At 41.5% G+C, this 17,271-nt stretch overlaps 1 protein-coding gene and 1 long non-coding RNA gene across 3 annotated transcripts; one reads left to right on the forward strand and one right to left on the reverse strand.

The window, feature by feature from the left end:
• The first annotated feature begins 1,078 nt into the window (after positions 1 to 1,078).
• On the forward strand, positions 1,079 to 11,300 carry ntmt1 (N-terminal Xaa-Pro-Lys N-methyltransferase 1). Of its 2 annotated transcripts, XM_084383336.1 has the most exons (5): positions 1,079 to 1,245; positions 1,752 to 1,922; positions 7,526 to 7,685; positions 9,759 to 10,011; positions 10,289 to 11,300. In XM_084383336.1, the coding sequence occupies exons 3-5, from the start codon at positions 7,527 to 7,529 to the stop codon at positions 10,543 to 10,545; spliced, it is 669 nt and encodes a 222-aa protein (XP_084239462.1). In that variant the 5' UTR covers positions 1,079 to 1,245; positions 1,752 to 1,922; position 7,526; the 3' UTR covers positions 10,546 to 11,300. The 2 variants fall into 2 exon arrangements, with proteins under 2 accessions (XP_084239462.1, XP_084239461.1); XM_084383335.1 differs by lacking the exon at positions 1,752 to 1,922 and having other exon boundaries at positions 1,080 to 1,245.
• Positions 11,301 to 12,419: 1,119 nt separating this feature from the next.
• On the reverse strand, positions 12,420 to 16,700 carry LOC311275028. Its single transcript, XR_014624812.1, has 5 exons — positions 16,019 to 16,700; positions 15,304 to 15,368; positions 14,529 to 15,214; positions 13,912 to 14,006; positions 12,420 to 13,771 (listed from the first exon to the last, which is right to left on the reverse strand). It is a non-coding gene; the product is annotated as an uncharacterized lncRNA (long non-coding RNA).
• Positions 16,701 to 17,271: the final 571 nt, after the last annotated feature.

Below are 17,271 nucleotides of genomic sequence, written 5' to 3' on the forward strand. Positions count from 1 at the left end.
GGTAGCTATTCTGTTAGCTCTTGAATGGGTAGAAAGAAATAGACCAAACAAAGTAATAATAGGATCAGACTCAAGCAGTGCATTAATCAGTCTCAAAAATATGAAGTCAGAATCAAGACAAGATATTCTGGTAGAAATAGCTCAAAGTGTATATAGAATTACCAAAGCAGGAGTAAAAGTGAAGTTCACTTGGATTCCAGCCCATATAGGTGTAGATGGAAATGAAATGGCAGACAAATATGCAAAAGACGCAACAAAAAAAGTAGAAGATAATATGACAGTTAAATATAGTAAGGCAGAGGTTAAAAGCATAATCAAATTAGAAATGAAAAAGAAGTGGCAGGAGTGTTGGAACAAGGAAAACAAAGGTAGAGTGTTCTACAGTATCCAAAGGGAAGTAGGAAAGATGAGAGAAAATAGAAGAAATAAAAAAGAAGAAGATATAATATCAAGAATGAGATTTGGGCACACTGGACTTAATAATACGATGAAATTAATAGGGAAACATGAAACTGGTTTGTGTGAACACTGTAATCATACAGAAACTGTTGAACATGTAATTATATATTGTCCTAAGTACCAGTGTCAAAGAAGGTTTCTAAAAGACAGACTAAGTAGGGAGCAAATTAAATTTAGTATTAAAGAGGTATTACAACTGAACTCAGGGCATGTAGGATATAAAGCAATATTTAAGTATTTAGAAAAGACAGGACTCATTAAAAGAATATAAGTATTAAGGTATTATTAGTATGGTATATGTGTGAAAACATATTTATTTAGGTTTTTTTTAAATTTATTTATTTTTATTTGGTTTGATTTATTTGTTTATTTATTTATATTTTCATGGTATTTTTGTTTGGTTTGTTTGGTTTGTTTTTCTCATCTAACGATAATCGTCAAATTCCATTCTGATCCACACTCCAGTTCAGAAGGTGGCGGAAATGCACAAAAAGTTGTTTGCCAACCGCCATTAAAAAGAAGAAGAAGAAGAAGAAGAAGAAGAAGAAGAAGAAGAAGAAGAAGAAGAAGAACAAGAACAAGAACAAGAAGAAGAACAAGAACAAGAACAAGAACAAGAAGAAGACGCTGGGGGCGCTGTTGTCACCTCTCCACCCGGCAGCCAAATAAGGAAATGACGTAGTGCATGTGCAGAGATGGTCCCAAATAGAAAAGTGAAACGGTGACACCGGGAGCGGGTTGTGAGAGGCAGAGGAGGGTGAGGGACCGGAGCTGACTCAAGACGAGGTTAGTATTTTACAGAATCAGTTTTTATCAGTTTACAGGCACCAGCGTTAGTCTTTGACCCTGTAAACGAGCTAACGGCGGCTAACAAGCTGGTTAGCTAAAAGCTGCAACATGTAACGTAGCACGTGCAGGGCCTCATCAGCTCACCTACAGCTAACATGATCTAGTCCAGTCAGTTAAATGTGTTTTAAAAGTTCAGCTCAGTTAAAAGCTGTGCACTTTATCTTCGCACTTTGTGGGAAGTGTCAGGACGTCGCCCCCTTGTTGGAGCTTTACAGCAGCTCCACAAGTTATTACTGTTTAAAAGCTCACGCACAGGCCATTACCCTCTGTGTGTCTTATTTCATGATAATTCAACTTTATGTTGTTTGAGGTGTTACACACTTCCTACTTTGATTTGTTGTCAGCACCTGGGTACCATTGATTGTACATGAGGTGTGTGAAGTGGTCATTCTGAGTAGAGTTAGTGTGTCAGACTTTATAAAGTGTGTGTTCTGCTGCTTCAGTCTCATAGCCCGTGAGCCCTCTGCCCTGTCACAAGATGGGTGCTGACAGCTGAACTACTGCTGAGAGAGAGAGAGAGAGAGAGAGAGAGAGAGAGATCCACCCACTATAAAACGCCCTGGTGCCAGACACCACAGGACACCCTCAGAGGTCATAAGTCCATGTCTTGACAGGTCAGAGCTGTTTTGGCTGCACAAGGGGAACCTTCACAATATCAGGCAGGTGGTCATAATGTTATCCCTGATAACATTATGACCACCTGCGTAATATTGTGAAGGTTCCTCATTTTATAGTGGCTCCTCTGGGTCCTATATGTTGGGGGGTAGGGCCATAGATATATATATAAAGGCTGGATGTCTTACAGCGGAGTCTAGAATGTCATCACAGGTCGGCCATCCTGGTACAGGTTAGCTTTCTGGCTGGATCTGTGTAACCTGAGGTAAAGTCAGTGATCTGCACAAACGCTAACACTCTTATCTCGCTGAAACCTTGACGGATTTACAAACAGTTTGGTTTCTTACAAACGTCATTAACGTGGTTATAACTCTGGATGCTTGAACATGTTGAAATCGCATCTTTTCTTTTCTCTTCGAAGAAATCATCACAGTTTTAGTTTGAAGGATTTTTAGCTCGTGTTCTGGGTTTATAATGGGTGTGTATTGCGTGAGCTAGAGTGGGTGACATCATCGCTAGAGTGGAGAGCAGCTGCAAAAACTTTAGAAAAAAATCTCTTCAGCTTGATTTGGGTCCCACATCTTTTACTTCACATAAACAATATATACATAGAAATGTAGGAAATCTTGTTGGCTTTCAGATGATGGTCTTATTTCAGATGTAGGACTTAAACTTTTGGCTGTAGAAGCCCTCGAGCGACAAGCACTCCAGCAACTCCCCCATAGGCCACGGTGTTAACTTTGAGCCTAAATTTCTGGAGGGGAGCAGACGGTACCGGTTTTGTCTCTCGCTCTTGTGCCCTCATTTTTCACTCTACAGAAATAAAAAATACATCACATGGTTCAGCAATGTCTCCTGTTACTCACTGTATACATATTTTGGCCATAACCATTACACTTTTGTCTAGGCCTGCAGGTGTTTGGGAGGTGTTTTCCCATTCATCCTTATAGGGAATTTTTCAAATTTAATTTTACTACTACTTCAACATACGTTCAGCTATAGAAACCGTTCAACTATCAACATGTTCAGCTTTTTAAGCTCTTTCGGCCTTGTACTGTTCAGCTTTTTTTTTTCCAAATATTAAGCTTTTTCAAAAATAATAATAGTAATACGGAAGCAGATGTGAAAATCCTCAAATCCTCTTCAAAACTCATCCACTTTCAACCTCTTCTTGTGTAAAAATATTTTCATTCAAAATATGGACTTGTGGTATGGTTATTCGTCTCAAGGCCTCAATTATTCATAAGTATGCAGTGTCATAACTACATCTTTGACGTTTATGACAAACCAAACCGTTTGAAAATCGGTTGAAAATTGAGCAAGTTATGGTTATTTAAAAAGTACATGTTTCATTACCAACACAATGTTATGGGTGAGCGAGCTACCTGTACCAAGATGGCCGACCTGTGCGGACGTTCGACTCCGTTGGCCAGCAACGCGGACGAGACATCTAGCCTTTATATATCTATGGGTAGGGCCTCCATGGATCAGACCTGCTCCAGTATGTCTTACAGGTGCCCGATCAGATTGGGATCTGGGGAATTTGGAGGGGCCAGGTCATATATAGTTTATGTGTGTGTATATGTATATATATATATATATATATGTGTGTGTGTGTGTGTGTGTGTATGTATATGTATATATATATATATATATATATATATATATATATAAAATAATTATAATAATAATAACAATATATATGTATTTGCCGATCCGATCAATGACGTCAATGTCGCGTTGAAACTTTTTGCAGATGTTTCCGTTGCATAGATTGCAGATGGCTTGTGTTTTATCTGTCTCATTTACTCCGAATAAGCTCCACACCACCGACATGTTTGTTTGAATCCAACAGCTAGTTTTGAGCCCTGTCACAATGTGACGGACATTAAAGTTTTTTGAATCTTGAATCATTAGCGCGCATTCTGCTCAACACACCTGCGGTCACTCGTCACAGACTTTGGACCATGGCGGCAGCATCAACAAAGAGGCTTGGTGGTCGGAAACGACGAGAGGATATAAACCTTGTATGTCTAAAACCATTCCTTTATTATTGTAATTATTGGTGAAAATAGCCGACCTACAAGCTCACAATGTGTTGCAATGTGTTGAACTTGTAGATCTGCTATTTTCACAACTTATGTGTGACACTCTTTTATGATGAAGTAGGGCATTAATTCATGAAAAAAAAAAATAATAATTGAAATATGTTGGAAAAAAAGTTGAAAAGTTGAAATATGGAGATAAATGGTTTCTGTCCAACAGCACTCTCCAATACTTATTGACCTAAATTAATTTGTTAAAAGACTATACTTCTTCTTTTGTTTTTTTAACTAAAACTGACTAAAACTAGACTAAAACCTGTTTGAGTTTTCGTCGACTAGAACTGGACTAAAACTATCACATATAGAAATGACTAAAATTTGACTAAAACTAATAAGCATTTTAGTCCAAAAGACTAAGACTAAATCTAAAATGGTTGCCAAAAACAACACTGGATCCACGCTACCTCCTCCCAGGGCACACATACTGTGACGATACCGGTCTAAATGAGCTACGCCGGGATGTGTATTCGCATGTCGAGAGCCTCCTGAAAGAAGACGGTCCTTCCTGTTAATTTCACGAAGTTATATGAATGTTTGAGGCAGCATTACTGCCCTTTTTTGGCAGTATTTACTTGTAAAGTAAAATACAATTATTAAGTAATTTAATTACAGTAAGTTGTTGCGCCCATTATTTCTGTCTCAAGTTATTTTGGTTTGACCTGACTGAACTTTGAACTTATGTCTGGCCAGTCCTTGAATGCCCTCTAGAGGTCATTGATGTTTTACCCTTGCATCTCTGTCAGTTTGGGGTAGGGCCAGACCGATATGGATTTTTTGGGGCCGATGCCGATACCGATTATTAGGGGGAAAAAAATCCGATAACCGATTAAAGGTAGGGTGGATGATGTTGGAAAAACGGTTCGAGCACACAGCATTTAGAAAAAAAACAATTCAAAAGTCCAAACCCCTTTCCTCAGCCTTCCCCCCCGAAGCCACGCCTCCAGAGTACCGGAACGCGCATCGCTTGTTCCCGAGGGTTCACGCGTCAATTTACTAAGAATTTACTAACATTGCAATTCGTCCAATTCGTTTTATCCTCAAACTGAATGGATATTTGTTAAAATTAGGGATGTCCTGATCACATTTTATGCCCCAGAGTCAGAGACATTTGAGGAGCAGCAAACAGAGGCTAACACTAGCTAGCTAATCTTCTTCTCTGTATCACAGGGTGCAGGTAATCCGGTGCAGCGGTGATAGAGAAGTGTCGTTTCAACTTGACTCTGTCATGCAGTGGCCTGATTGCTTCCTAAACCATTTTAACTATTTACTGAAATTTGGAAACTGACATTTCAATTGATGGAAATCCGACGTAGCGGTGGAGAACTGTAATCCCTAGCAGTGTTTACAACACTACAATCCATTGAAAATTACGTGATCGGATCCGGGACATCCCTCGTTAAAATTACAACATAATGCCAGAAACCAATGACTACTCTCAAAAATCATAAAGACATAATGTTATCTTACCTATCAAGTAGAAATAGGGCCTATGAGCAGCCCGTGCTATGTGACATGTAGCCAACTAGCCAGTAGCCAAGCCTCTGAGGACGCGTGGTTCGAGGAGTACGCGCAGGGGAGGGAGGGGTGGGATGGCAGTTGAGGTTGATAGACATATCACCATCCAATTGTCTTGAGCGTGACGTTCAAGACGATTGGATGGAGTTTTTTCAGTCCTGCCCATCCCACAGGGGACTATTTTTTTTGGTGTATGCGTCATATCATTTAATTCATTGATTTCAATCTGTGTGTGAAGGAGATTTTAGGCAATATGGTAATGAGGGTTAAAAAATGCTCCAGGAAAACATCATCCACCCTACCTTTAATCGGCCGATTTCTATTTTTTTTTTATAAAGTTTTAAAATTTTATTAATTTAAGTAATATATCTACATATTTACTTTTTTTTTTTTTTTACAAATGGCTGCTTTTGAGCCTTTCAGACACTTCTACAAAGAATTAAGGCAGAAAAATAATTTCAAATCCTTTTTATTGCTGAGTCAAGCAGCATATTAACATGACAACCATCCAACATTAGGCCTACAACAAGGCACCATTAGCTACTGCTCTTCACGCCGACAGGAAGACCGACTGATCATCTCAGTAATATACCACGGAATTATCATGAATCAAACCCCCCCCCCCCCTCCCCTCCCCTCCGCCGGTCGGTGCCTCCCCGTCTTAACTCACGTTACTCTTTTTGCTCCGGTCTTATCTGGAGACATGCAGCTGCTTCAGTGAGAGAAGTAGCTAGTCGATTACGTAATGTGTACTGTTATGTTTATTCTACCGTTACTGGCACGGCTAATATGTGTAGCCAGGCTAATAGCAGATGGCTAATTCTAACTTTAGCTTGCATATTACATAGTGCTTAAACGTTAACTTGGCGTGATCGAGACCAACACAGCGGGGAACATCGTGAAGTGGGTTGAATTGAAACTTGTTGACTTATTGTTTATTTCACAAACTTGTTTATTTACCATTGAGGCGGACCACTCTCCTCCGTGCGTCCCTGTCGCTGCAAGCGGAGTTTGTCATGAGGTCGGTCCGCCCTCTACAGGATAAATAGCCTAATGTCGGGGATCTTTTCAAATGGGGGAACATTTTCAAAGTAAAACCAAGTCTTATTCCCTGCATTTTATTTCTGAAAATATCGGCGAGTTTTGGCCGATTACCGATTAGTCTCAAACGGGCTATAATCGGCCGATTTAATCGGCTCGCCGATAAATCGGTTGGGCCCTAGTTTGGGGCATGGCAAAGATTGTAAAACATTGGCAAAAATGCTTGAGAATACTTTTGTTGATACTCAGTAAACAGTGCATAAGTATATACAGTAAATTAACAAGTTATTTAGATACACATATTGCTCCCTCACGTGATCTGATCGGTGATCGGTTTATTTAAACTCACTAATCGGTATGTATATGTATATGTGTATATATATATATATATATATATATATGCCCTGCTAGGTTCAATACACAAAGGCAAACAGTACAATACAGTACAGTACAATACTACAATAATGTTTGCTGTTTAACTTGATTGGATACTGCATATGTTTTTTATGGAAGGAAATTAAGATAAGTGTTAAATTTTTATAATAAGGTTTGCGGTTTGACTATATCTGCTTTTAATTATTTTTACATGCAATATTGCCTTTGCTAGTGTGAGTAGTTTTATATTAAAATATCGAAACCGTACCGTTACTGTGGCCCAAAAACCGTGATGCATACCGAACCGTGGGAAAACTGTACCGTTGCATCCCTAGTATATATGTATGTGTATATATATATGTGTGTGTGTGTGTGTGTGTGTGTGTGTGTGTGTGTGTATGCATTGGGACATCCTTTGACATACTAAATCTTCTGGCATAATAAATAGTATGGTAGTATGGGTATTGGAACACAAGGTCAGTTGTGGAGAAGAAACTGTGGAGCATGAACAGTAGTTTGTGTACATTTTCCTGTGAGTGAACCATGTTGTCTTTGAACTATGACAGGATGGGTGACATAGCAGAAAATGAGAAGACCTTCTACTCCAATGCAGAGGACTATTGGAAGGAGGTTCCCCCCACAGTGGATGGCATGCTGGGAGGCTACGGCAGCATCTCCAGCATTGATATCAATGGATCCAAGGCCTTCTTGCAGAAGTTCCTCGGTGTAAGAAACCTTTTTAAGATGTCAGACAACAACAACACATTTGCTTTACCCGTTTGAATAGCAATAATGGCCACACTTAGATATACACTATGTGTATCAGGTCATTGTTAGTCAACTTCTACTTTAACACTAATGACTCGTGACTTCACTTGGACTAGCCTTTTGACTTCTACATGATATTCCTAAGTTTACAAAAAGAAAAGGTGTCCAGGAAATCATCAAACAACAACAAAAAAAACAACAACAAAACAAATAACTGATGATATTGTGGCACAGGTACACTTGAACATTTTGATTTGGGATATGACTTGTGAATTGTTGGTCTTGTCTTGGGTCATGACTTGGGAATTGTTGGTCTTGACTGAACTGAAACATGTAACTGAAATACAGTTGAATTTACTTTAGATGCTTATGATACAATCAAAATACAAGGGCAAAATATAGAAACAATAAAATACTATATACAATATACAAAGAACAATAAAATACTATATACAATAAAATACTATATACAATAAAATGCTTAAGTGGTTATAAAGTAAAATACAATACTGAGGTAGATAAAATAAAATACTGAGGTAAATAAAATAAAATACTGAGGTAACAAAGAGAAAAGGTAAGTGGAACATAAGGTGCAAGAGGATAAGGTGCAGTATTTACGGTAATAATAATTTAAAGAGCATTATTTGTGTGTTGTGGAGTGAGCGTTATAAAGTTCAATGGCACCAGGTAGGAATGATTTCCTGTGCCGTTCCTTACGCAGCGGGGTTGAATGAGTCTGTTACTGAAGCTGCTCTTAAGCTTGTCCAGAGTTTTGTGGAGGGGGTGAGAGACATCGTCCATGATTGCCGGCAGTTTTGCCAGCATCCTGTCCTCCGCCACCTCCTCCAGGGTGACAAGCTTAGAGCCAACAACAGACTTTGCCTTTTTAATGAGTTTGTTCAGTCTGTTGGTGTCCTTCGCTTTGATGCCTGCACCCCAGGACACCACAGCGAAGAAGATGGTGCTCTCATCAACAGACTGATGGAACATTCGGAGCATCTGGTTGCAGACATTAAAGGACCTGAGCCTCCTCAGGAAGTAAAGTCTGCTCAGGCCCTTCTTGTAGACTGCCTCCGTGTTTTTAGACCACTCCAGTTAATTGTCCAGCACAACACCCAGGTATTTGTATGATTTCACACTATTTCCATATCTGTCCCACCAATGCAGACTGGAGAGGGCGTGGGCTTGTTCCTCTTGAAGTCCACCACTATCTCTTTAATCTTCGCCACGTTCAGCTGCAGGTGGTTCTCCCCACACCACTTAACAAAATTGCCAACCAGGTCCCTGTACTCAAACTCCCTCCCGCCCTCTACACGCCCCACAATGGCTGTGCCATCAGAGAATTTCTGCAGATGACACGACTCAGTGCGGTGCTTAAAGTCTGCAGTGTATGTGGTGAAGAGGAAGGGAGACAGCACAGTTCCCTGGGGGGTGCCGATGTTGCCGATCAGACACACAGTTCTGTAATCTCACAAACTGCAGTCTGCCCGTCAGATAGTCATCGACCCATGTGACGAGGGGAGAATCCACCCCCATGTTATCCAGTCTGGCCTTCAGCAGCCTGGGCTGGATGGTGTTGAAGGCGGTGGAGAATTCAAAGAACATGATGTGGTGTTGGGTCTATCCAGGGAGGAGTAGGCTTCCTGCAGCAGGTAGATGATTGCATCATCGACCCCAACATGGGGCTGATATGCAAACTGGGACACTGACTTAGGAAAACAAGTGCTTTGTCCCACTTGTGATGTGAAAGACATGGTACACAGAACTGTGGAGGTGTGGACGGCACAGGAGACACACTACCACTGTAATATTGTAATATTTATTTTAGCTGTATTGCTCAGTATACGTGAATGAGACATTTTGATTGAATATCGTACCAAACTTCGGAAAGTTATTAATCAGTAATTATACTGTTACAGTTGTAACCTTCCCTGGTTTCTATGCTGTTTCCAAGCCTCCTAATTCTGACAGAAGCAGAAAGTGGCACAGCTTTTATCCACCAGTGGCCTCTTTGTGTTTTTTCTGTTGAAGGAAGGAGAGGGGAAGACAGGCATGAGCTGTGCTCTGGACTGTGGAGCAGGCATCGGGAGGATCACCAAACGTTTGCTGCTGCCTCTGTTCAACACAGTGGACCTGGTGGACGTGACGCAGGAGTTCCTGGACAAAGCCAAGACGTACCTGGGAGAGGAGAGCAAGAGAGTGGGCAACTACATCTGCACCGGCTTGCAGGACTTTGTACCAGAGAGTGGGCGCTATGATGTCATCTGGATCCAGTGGGTCATTGGTAAGTCTGCCTCTGTGGGTGCCATCAGTGAGTATGGCGTCTGTCATACTTAAATGTACATTAGGGAGTTCTTAACTGGTTCTGAAACATACAGTATAGTATAGCACAGTACAGTATAATCCTGATGTCAGAGCCCTGCTACTGCAGCAGCTGAAAGTGTTTGATAGTTTAGTGTTTCAGTTTTTCTTCAGTCATTGCTACATGGACCACATGTATGTCAACTCAACGTGTGCTGTGTTTTACAATGAAAATCTTTCCTCCTCTTCTTTCCCCTCAGGCCACCTGACAGACAACCACCTTGTGGAATTCCTGCGACGCTGCCAAAAAGCTCTGCGGCCCAATGGCCTCATCATGATCAAGGACAATGTATCATATGAGGGCGTGGTCCCTGATGAGGTGGACAGCAGCGTCTGCCGCGACCTAGAAATACTTCACAGTCTGGCGGGCCGAGCGGGCCTCCGCATCGTTCACGAGGAGCAACAACTGAACTTCCCAAAGGAGATCTACCAAGTCCACACACTGGCTCTCAGATAGAGGACCGCTGCCTTGTATGCGAACAAAGTGTTTCTAATGTGGAAATGATGTTTTTCTAGTCAGCAATCCAGTTAGAATCTTTTTGGAAATTATTTGCATTGTGATACATTTGTGGAATGTGTGTTGCTGGATCTTTACTAGACTACCAGGCCACATTACTCCTCCGTCTCATGAACATTTGCTGTCTCTGTTCACCATGGACAGATCCCAGCATGTTACCTGTGTCAGTGTGATCTCCAGTGAAATTGCAGGTCAAAGTTCACTTCAGTTGAACTTCAGCTGTGTGGGCCCATAGGAGCTCTGCTGCACTGTGTGTGTAAATGAAGTCAAAATTCTAACGCTGTCATCACCACCGTTAAGTCCTACAGGCTGTCATTGCTTTGCTCATTATTTATTTATTTATTTTCCACTTTAAACATCACATCCTTTATCCGAGCTGAGTGCGGGGCAGTTTCACCGATCAGAGGGCTTAGGTGACTGTGCCCTTGTCTCAACTTCCTTTCAGCTGCGTCCATTGGAAGTGTTTCAGATGTGGAGCACCTTCAAGCAGCTTCCAGTGTTGTCAAGAGTTGTTTCATTTCCATGTTTTACAGCTTCTTGAAAACATGTTTGCAGCTCATTTCTGAACAATATTGTAACACAGACTTTGTGGCTGTATTTTACTGGTTTTAATGAACTTAGGTTTTCTGGGCCCCATCCTGATCTGAGTCCTTTTTAATATTGAGTATGTGATTAAATGTATCTGACACATTGGAGTAACAGCTGAAGCCTGCTTTATTTAACACTCCTTGTTTTTTACCTTATACTGGAGGTCCTGGTGGCTACAGAGGAGACCTGTCACTCCTACAGAAACACCACAGTGGTGTTACACAGTGATGCTTCTTTTACATAATAAACCACCAATGCTCAAATATTCAAACCCACTTCACGCTGTGATTGGTCAGCTGTGTGGAGGTGAGAAAGAAGCTGGGGTTTGAAATATGAGCTATTTCTCTGTTTTAATGTGAACAACTGCTTGCAACACTGCAGTATGGAATCAAGGAAATCTCCTTGCACAGCCACAGGTCATCAGGTACTGGTAGGCAGCAGGAACGTGTGTGATAAGATAAACAAACAAATCCTCCGCACACTGACTAGTAAAGTCTATGTCACTGTGCGGAGGATTTGTTTGTTGATCTTATCACTGTGTGCAGTATGTTCAGGAGAGAATATCTGAAAATTTACTTTTTAAAAAATGTTTAATCGAACCATCAAGAAAAGAACCTGCTGAACAATTCAGAATGAAAATAACCATGAGCTACAGACGTGAACTGCAGCAGTACTCCTGCTTCACACACTTTAGGGTAGAAGTGATGTAAATGGGTAAAAGTTGTTTTGCTGTGACAACGGTATAGAGAAGGCGTCACTGAATAATCATTTCATGACATCAATTCAATTTGATTGATGTCAAATTTGCGTCAAATAATGATGATATTGATGTTATTTTGACATCGTTTCAATGTTAAGGTTTTTTAAACTTTCAGCCAAATGATATTGATGTTATTTTGACATCATTTCAATGTCCAGCTTTTGTGGAAAAAAAAGAAAATGAAAATGCACAGATGGAAAGATCCCACACACCATCTTGTATTGCAAACAGAATTGGCTTAATCTAGACTTGGTCTGACAGGATCTTCATCAGGATTAAAAACTGAGTCCAAAACAAAGCAATACAAGACTCTGCGAGATCTTTGCATTTATGCAGTATTTCATGCACAAGACCTTGGACCTTGTCTATACTGAGTTTTTGCTACAATAGTAGCTCAATGATCAAGCATATGTATGAACAAAACATTTTATTGTTTTTTCATTTAACAACATTTTTTTTTTTTTTAAGTATTTTTTTTGGCCTTTTATGGCTTTGTTGATAGTACAGCTGAAGATGTGACAGGAAACAGGATGAGAGAGAGATGGGGAGTGACACGCAGCAAAAGGACCTGGGCCGGGAGTCGAACCCGCGTCGGCTGCAGTGAGGACGAGGCCTCTGTACATGGGACACCTGGGGGGTATTCCAGAAAGCGGGTTTTGTGAAAACTCTGAGTTTGTTAACCCTGAGATGAGAGAAACTCTGAGTTTTCAGTTCCAGAAAGAGAGATAACTTAAACTCTGGGTCTGTTACCGCGGTAACTGACTCTGTGAACATAACCTGCTCACTGGCAGGTTCACCTGAAGAAACCCTGAGTCTGACGGAGCTGTCTGACAGCGGCTGTCCTTTCCTTCAGTCCGATCATGTTGAAGCAGAAATAATTCACACAGTTTTACACCAGGAGGAGAATTTAGATTAATTTAGATGAGCTCTCGCTCCCTGACGAGGACTGGACCGAACAGTAGACCGCTCCTCATCAGTCCGTCATTTATATTCTCCGGCCGCACAGCGAATATCAGGCTACACGTCATCGCTGACGTGCTCTCAGATCTGAACCATCCTCTGCGTTTTTGTTTTTTTGTTTTTTTAATCACTTCGCAGGTTAATCAATCACCTTCAGCAGCAAGAAGGAGGAGGAGCCACCGTGAGACTGTTTTTATAGGTAGGCTATTTCATTTTCAGCCGATTTAAATGAAATAAAATAGCCTAAAATAAAACACTGAACAACATTCAACCACTTCCCCAAAGGCTAATATGAAAGAAACTGATGTTAAATTCCAAATGAAAAGACGACCGCATCTAAAACTCTGTCAGTGATTTTTATTACGGCCGCAGCCGTGTTGCTTTTTTTTTTTTTTTCCCCAGAAAATGTCTGCTTCCTGTTTTCTCCCCTGTTGCCATGGTGAATCACAGTATCGGAGCTCCATTGATGATGGCTTTTTACTAGTCGTCAGGCACGAGCTCAACTCAGAGTTAACATACTCAGAGTCGACTTACCTGACTCAGATCAGCTGTTCTGGAACTGAAAACTCAGAGTTTCACTTCACAGGGTAAGTCAACTCGGAGTTCATGGATAGACTCAGAGTTTGTTGAACCTCCTTTCTGGAATACCCCCCTGCTCTACCCACTGAGCTCAACAACAACAACCACCACCACCACCAAATAATATCAACACAGTAACAAATCAAACAACTTTAATCTCAGCTGCAGTGGTCTTGCGCCCACCACCACCTTTTCGGTCAGGCGCTGACCGCAGATAGGTCCCCATCCTCAACACAATGGCCGCCTCACTAGCTTCAGGCTGTGACTTCTGAATGGCATCTTAAAAAAGGACATTTTACAAGTGTTGAGGAAAGTCAGTTTTTTGATTGAGGATCAAACATTTATCAAAATAACTTATTTCAACATCATGTGGCAAATGTCAAAATCCTAGGTCGTGCACAAAAAGAAATTCTACTTACCAATCATGACCTTGCAAAGGGCCATTTTTCTGAAGGCACCCTTGCCACCACCACCGTCCATATTTAGTCCTGCCATTATTTTATTTGTCAGGACTCTGTCAAACACATACACACAAATGCTATTAAATCGAGGTTATTGTTTATTGTGATCCCCATTAACTGCAGTTTCACTGCTGCCATTATTCCTGGGGTCAGATAGTATTAAAGTTTTACCAAAAACATACAGAAGAAAAAATAAACAAAAAGAAAGAAAAAACATAAAGGTCAGGCCAGGTTACGTGGAAGTATACAAACTTTTGACTTATTCATACAAAAGGTTTTTGTTGCTGTGAGTGGAGTGTCAAAAACAAGGAAGCGAAACTCTTCACTGTGCTCCTTGTAACTTTCACAAATGAACCAACAACACACCAGACAGACATTTTCACACATTTAACCACATTAAACTACATCAAATGATGAAATATAAATCCACAGACAAACAGAAACAAGGTAAAATTTGGGAATGCTTAAATCATTTAAAATCAAGGGCTGTGATAGTTCTACTTTTGGGACTTAGGGGGTGGCACACTATTGGCTGTTGACCAGTCTTCCAGGATTAATAGATAAACAGGACTGACCTCTTCATGATGTTGCCGACGTTTTCGCGAATGTCCGCCCCACCAATCTTTGTCATTTGAGTGGTCTGAAGAAATAATTTTCCATACATTATATTTAAATATGTATAAATACACATACACTTACAGGGGTTCCAACTGCGCAAAGAGACGTCCAAACGACGTCTTTTCCAAGTCATTTTTGCACGTCTAATTTTGGTCACCTCAAGGTGCAGACTGTTACTCCAGACGACGTCTTTCTTTCAACGTATACTTGACGTCCATTTATGACGTCCACAGTACCGCCGTGCAGGAGCTATTTCTAGTCCAAATATGGTCGTTGTGGACGTTTTCTACGTCAAATTATAACTCATATTACTCTTTTTTTTTTTTACTGGTTTAGTTCCTATGCATAACCAAATGACGCTACAGTAAAATTAGCTGGTACAGGAAAACAGGTTCCTACCTTCTGGACACGTTTCTACAGTCACGTTATAATAAATCACAATCAAATCCTGACTGTTTTGTCACCCATTTTTAATTGCAGACGTCAGTTGACAATACAACAGCAGGCAGTATATACAAACGTGTAAAAAAAAAAAAAAAAAAAAAAAAAAAGGTTAGCTCTGATGTTCATCTTCGCTGTCATGACGCAGAAGTTCATCCATGTCTCTTTGGCCTTTCCGCCATTGTCTCATTTTCATAGCCATCTGTAGACACAGATGCAGTACAAGTCAGTTTAGTCTGACAATTTATTTGACTGGGTGTGTGCAAAGGAGCATGAGGTCACAATCTGTACCTTGTTTAGGTGGCTTCCAAAGGGCAGGACACCTCACTCACTTTCAAAAGAGGACCAAACACCACCTGACAAAAGGATAAGAAAAAAGGATTTAGAAACACCTTACTAACGTGGCTGTGAAGCGCTCCCTCCCCCCGCCTGTATATTGGTCTGTGCTGCTAGCCCCATTAGCTGTCCCGGGTGTTAGCAAGTGCTAATCTCTCTTTCTCTCTGTCTATCTCAGCAGCAGCACGTCAAAGAAAAAGAAATAAGCGCTGGAGCCGCGGACCCATAACCGGCTGTCACCGACAAATAAAGCCTCAACCGGTAACAAGAAAGATGGCTGTGTTGTGAGGTAGCTCGATGCCAACTTCGACTAGCATTAGCGGTTAGCATAAATGAACATAAAATTAAAGTGAAACTCTCGCCAAAAAGCAACCGAGGCTTTATTTATGATTGGGTATGAGTCAAACCTTCACGTACAAGCACACTCATGACCAAAGAGGCACTTTTAAGATTTACCGTAGTTTCGTTTTGGGGCAAGCTCATTTTGAACGGGAGTACATAGGGCATACCACGACGGCATCAAAATGTCTATTTTTAGACCACTAAGAAGGCTCCACACATCATGAAACTTTACTGGTAGCATCACCAGGGTCTCTACTCATGACACGAGCAGTAAGAACATTGTTTGTGTACACAAAGTGTGTGAAAAAGACGGTTTTGAACTACTTACGCTTAGCTACTGGGACTCCGGCGCGCCGCCGCCATTCCAGGCAAAAAGTGTCGATCTCCGAGTGCGGCCATCATGACGGAGAGTAACGGTGGGACGCTCCTCGGGCTTATTTCCAGATGAATTCGCGGATAATTCGTTGTTCTGTCGTTAGTCAAAAGCAACACTGACGTCCATGTTGACAAGGGAGCCACATATTTCGTCAAGCTCTTGGATCTCTTCGTCCGTAAGCTCGGGCTCGAAAAGGTACGGACGTCCGTCAAACTCGAACACCTCGTCCGTTAATTCATATTCATCATACCCAGCCATGTCTTCAGGTGTCTCCTCTCCGTCTTCTTCGCTGTTGTGGTGTGATGTGTCGGTCGGGTGAGCGGTAGTGTACTCCGTGGCTTCCGGCAACAACAACCACGCGAGAGGTTACGTGACATCACCGGCTGTTGATGCCGTACTGTTTGTAATATGTGGCTCCCTTGTCAACATGGACGTCAGTGTTGCTTTTGACTAACGACAGAACAACGAATTATCCGCGAATTCATCTGGAAATAAGCCCGAGGAGCGTCCCACCGTTACTCTCCGTCATGATGGCCGCACTCGGAGATCGACACTTTTTGCCTGGAATGGCGGCGGCGCGCCGGAGTCCCAGTAGCTAAGCGTAAGTAGTTCAAAACCGTCTTTTTCACACACTTTGTGTACACAAACAATGTTCTTACTGCTCGTGTCATGAGTAGAGACCCTGGTGATGCTACCAGTAAAGTTTCATGATGTGTGGAGCCTTCTTAGTGGTCTAAAAATAGACATTTTGATGCCGTCGTGGTATGCCCTATGTACTCCCGTTCAAAATGAGCTTGCCCCAAAACGAAACTACGGTAAATCTTAAAAGTGCCTCTTTGGTCATGAGTGTGCTTGTACGTGAAGGTTTGACTCATACCCAATCATAAATAAAGCCTCGGTTGCTTTTTGGCGAGAGTTTCACTTTAAGGTCTATGTGCTGACCGAACTTACCTGCAATTTAGTGGACGACGCTGATTTTCGGATTGCTGTGTAGGTTGTGGTAGAGGTCGAAGGTGCACAGAGCCGAGCGGCCATTTGCTTTCACCGTAGAGAAACACCTGGGCCAATGGGAGAGGCTCTTATGATGTACGTTGATGACGCAATGCCTCAGCCAATCACAATGGCGTTGACTGTAACATCCCCCCCCCCCCCCTTCCCCAAAGGCTACACCTTTATTGTTGTAATAAACAGAATAACACTATTTT

This window comes from Pagrus pagrus (genome assembly GCF_965226575.1).
Source record: "Pagrus pagrus genome assembly, chromosome: 19".
NCBI lineage: Eukaryota > Metazoa > Chordata > Actinopteri > Spariformes > Sparidae > Pagrus > Pagrus pagrus.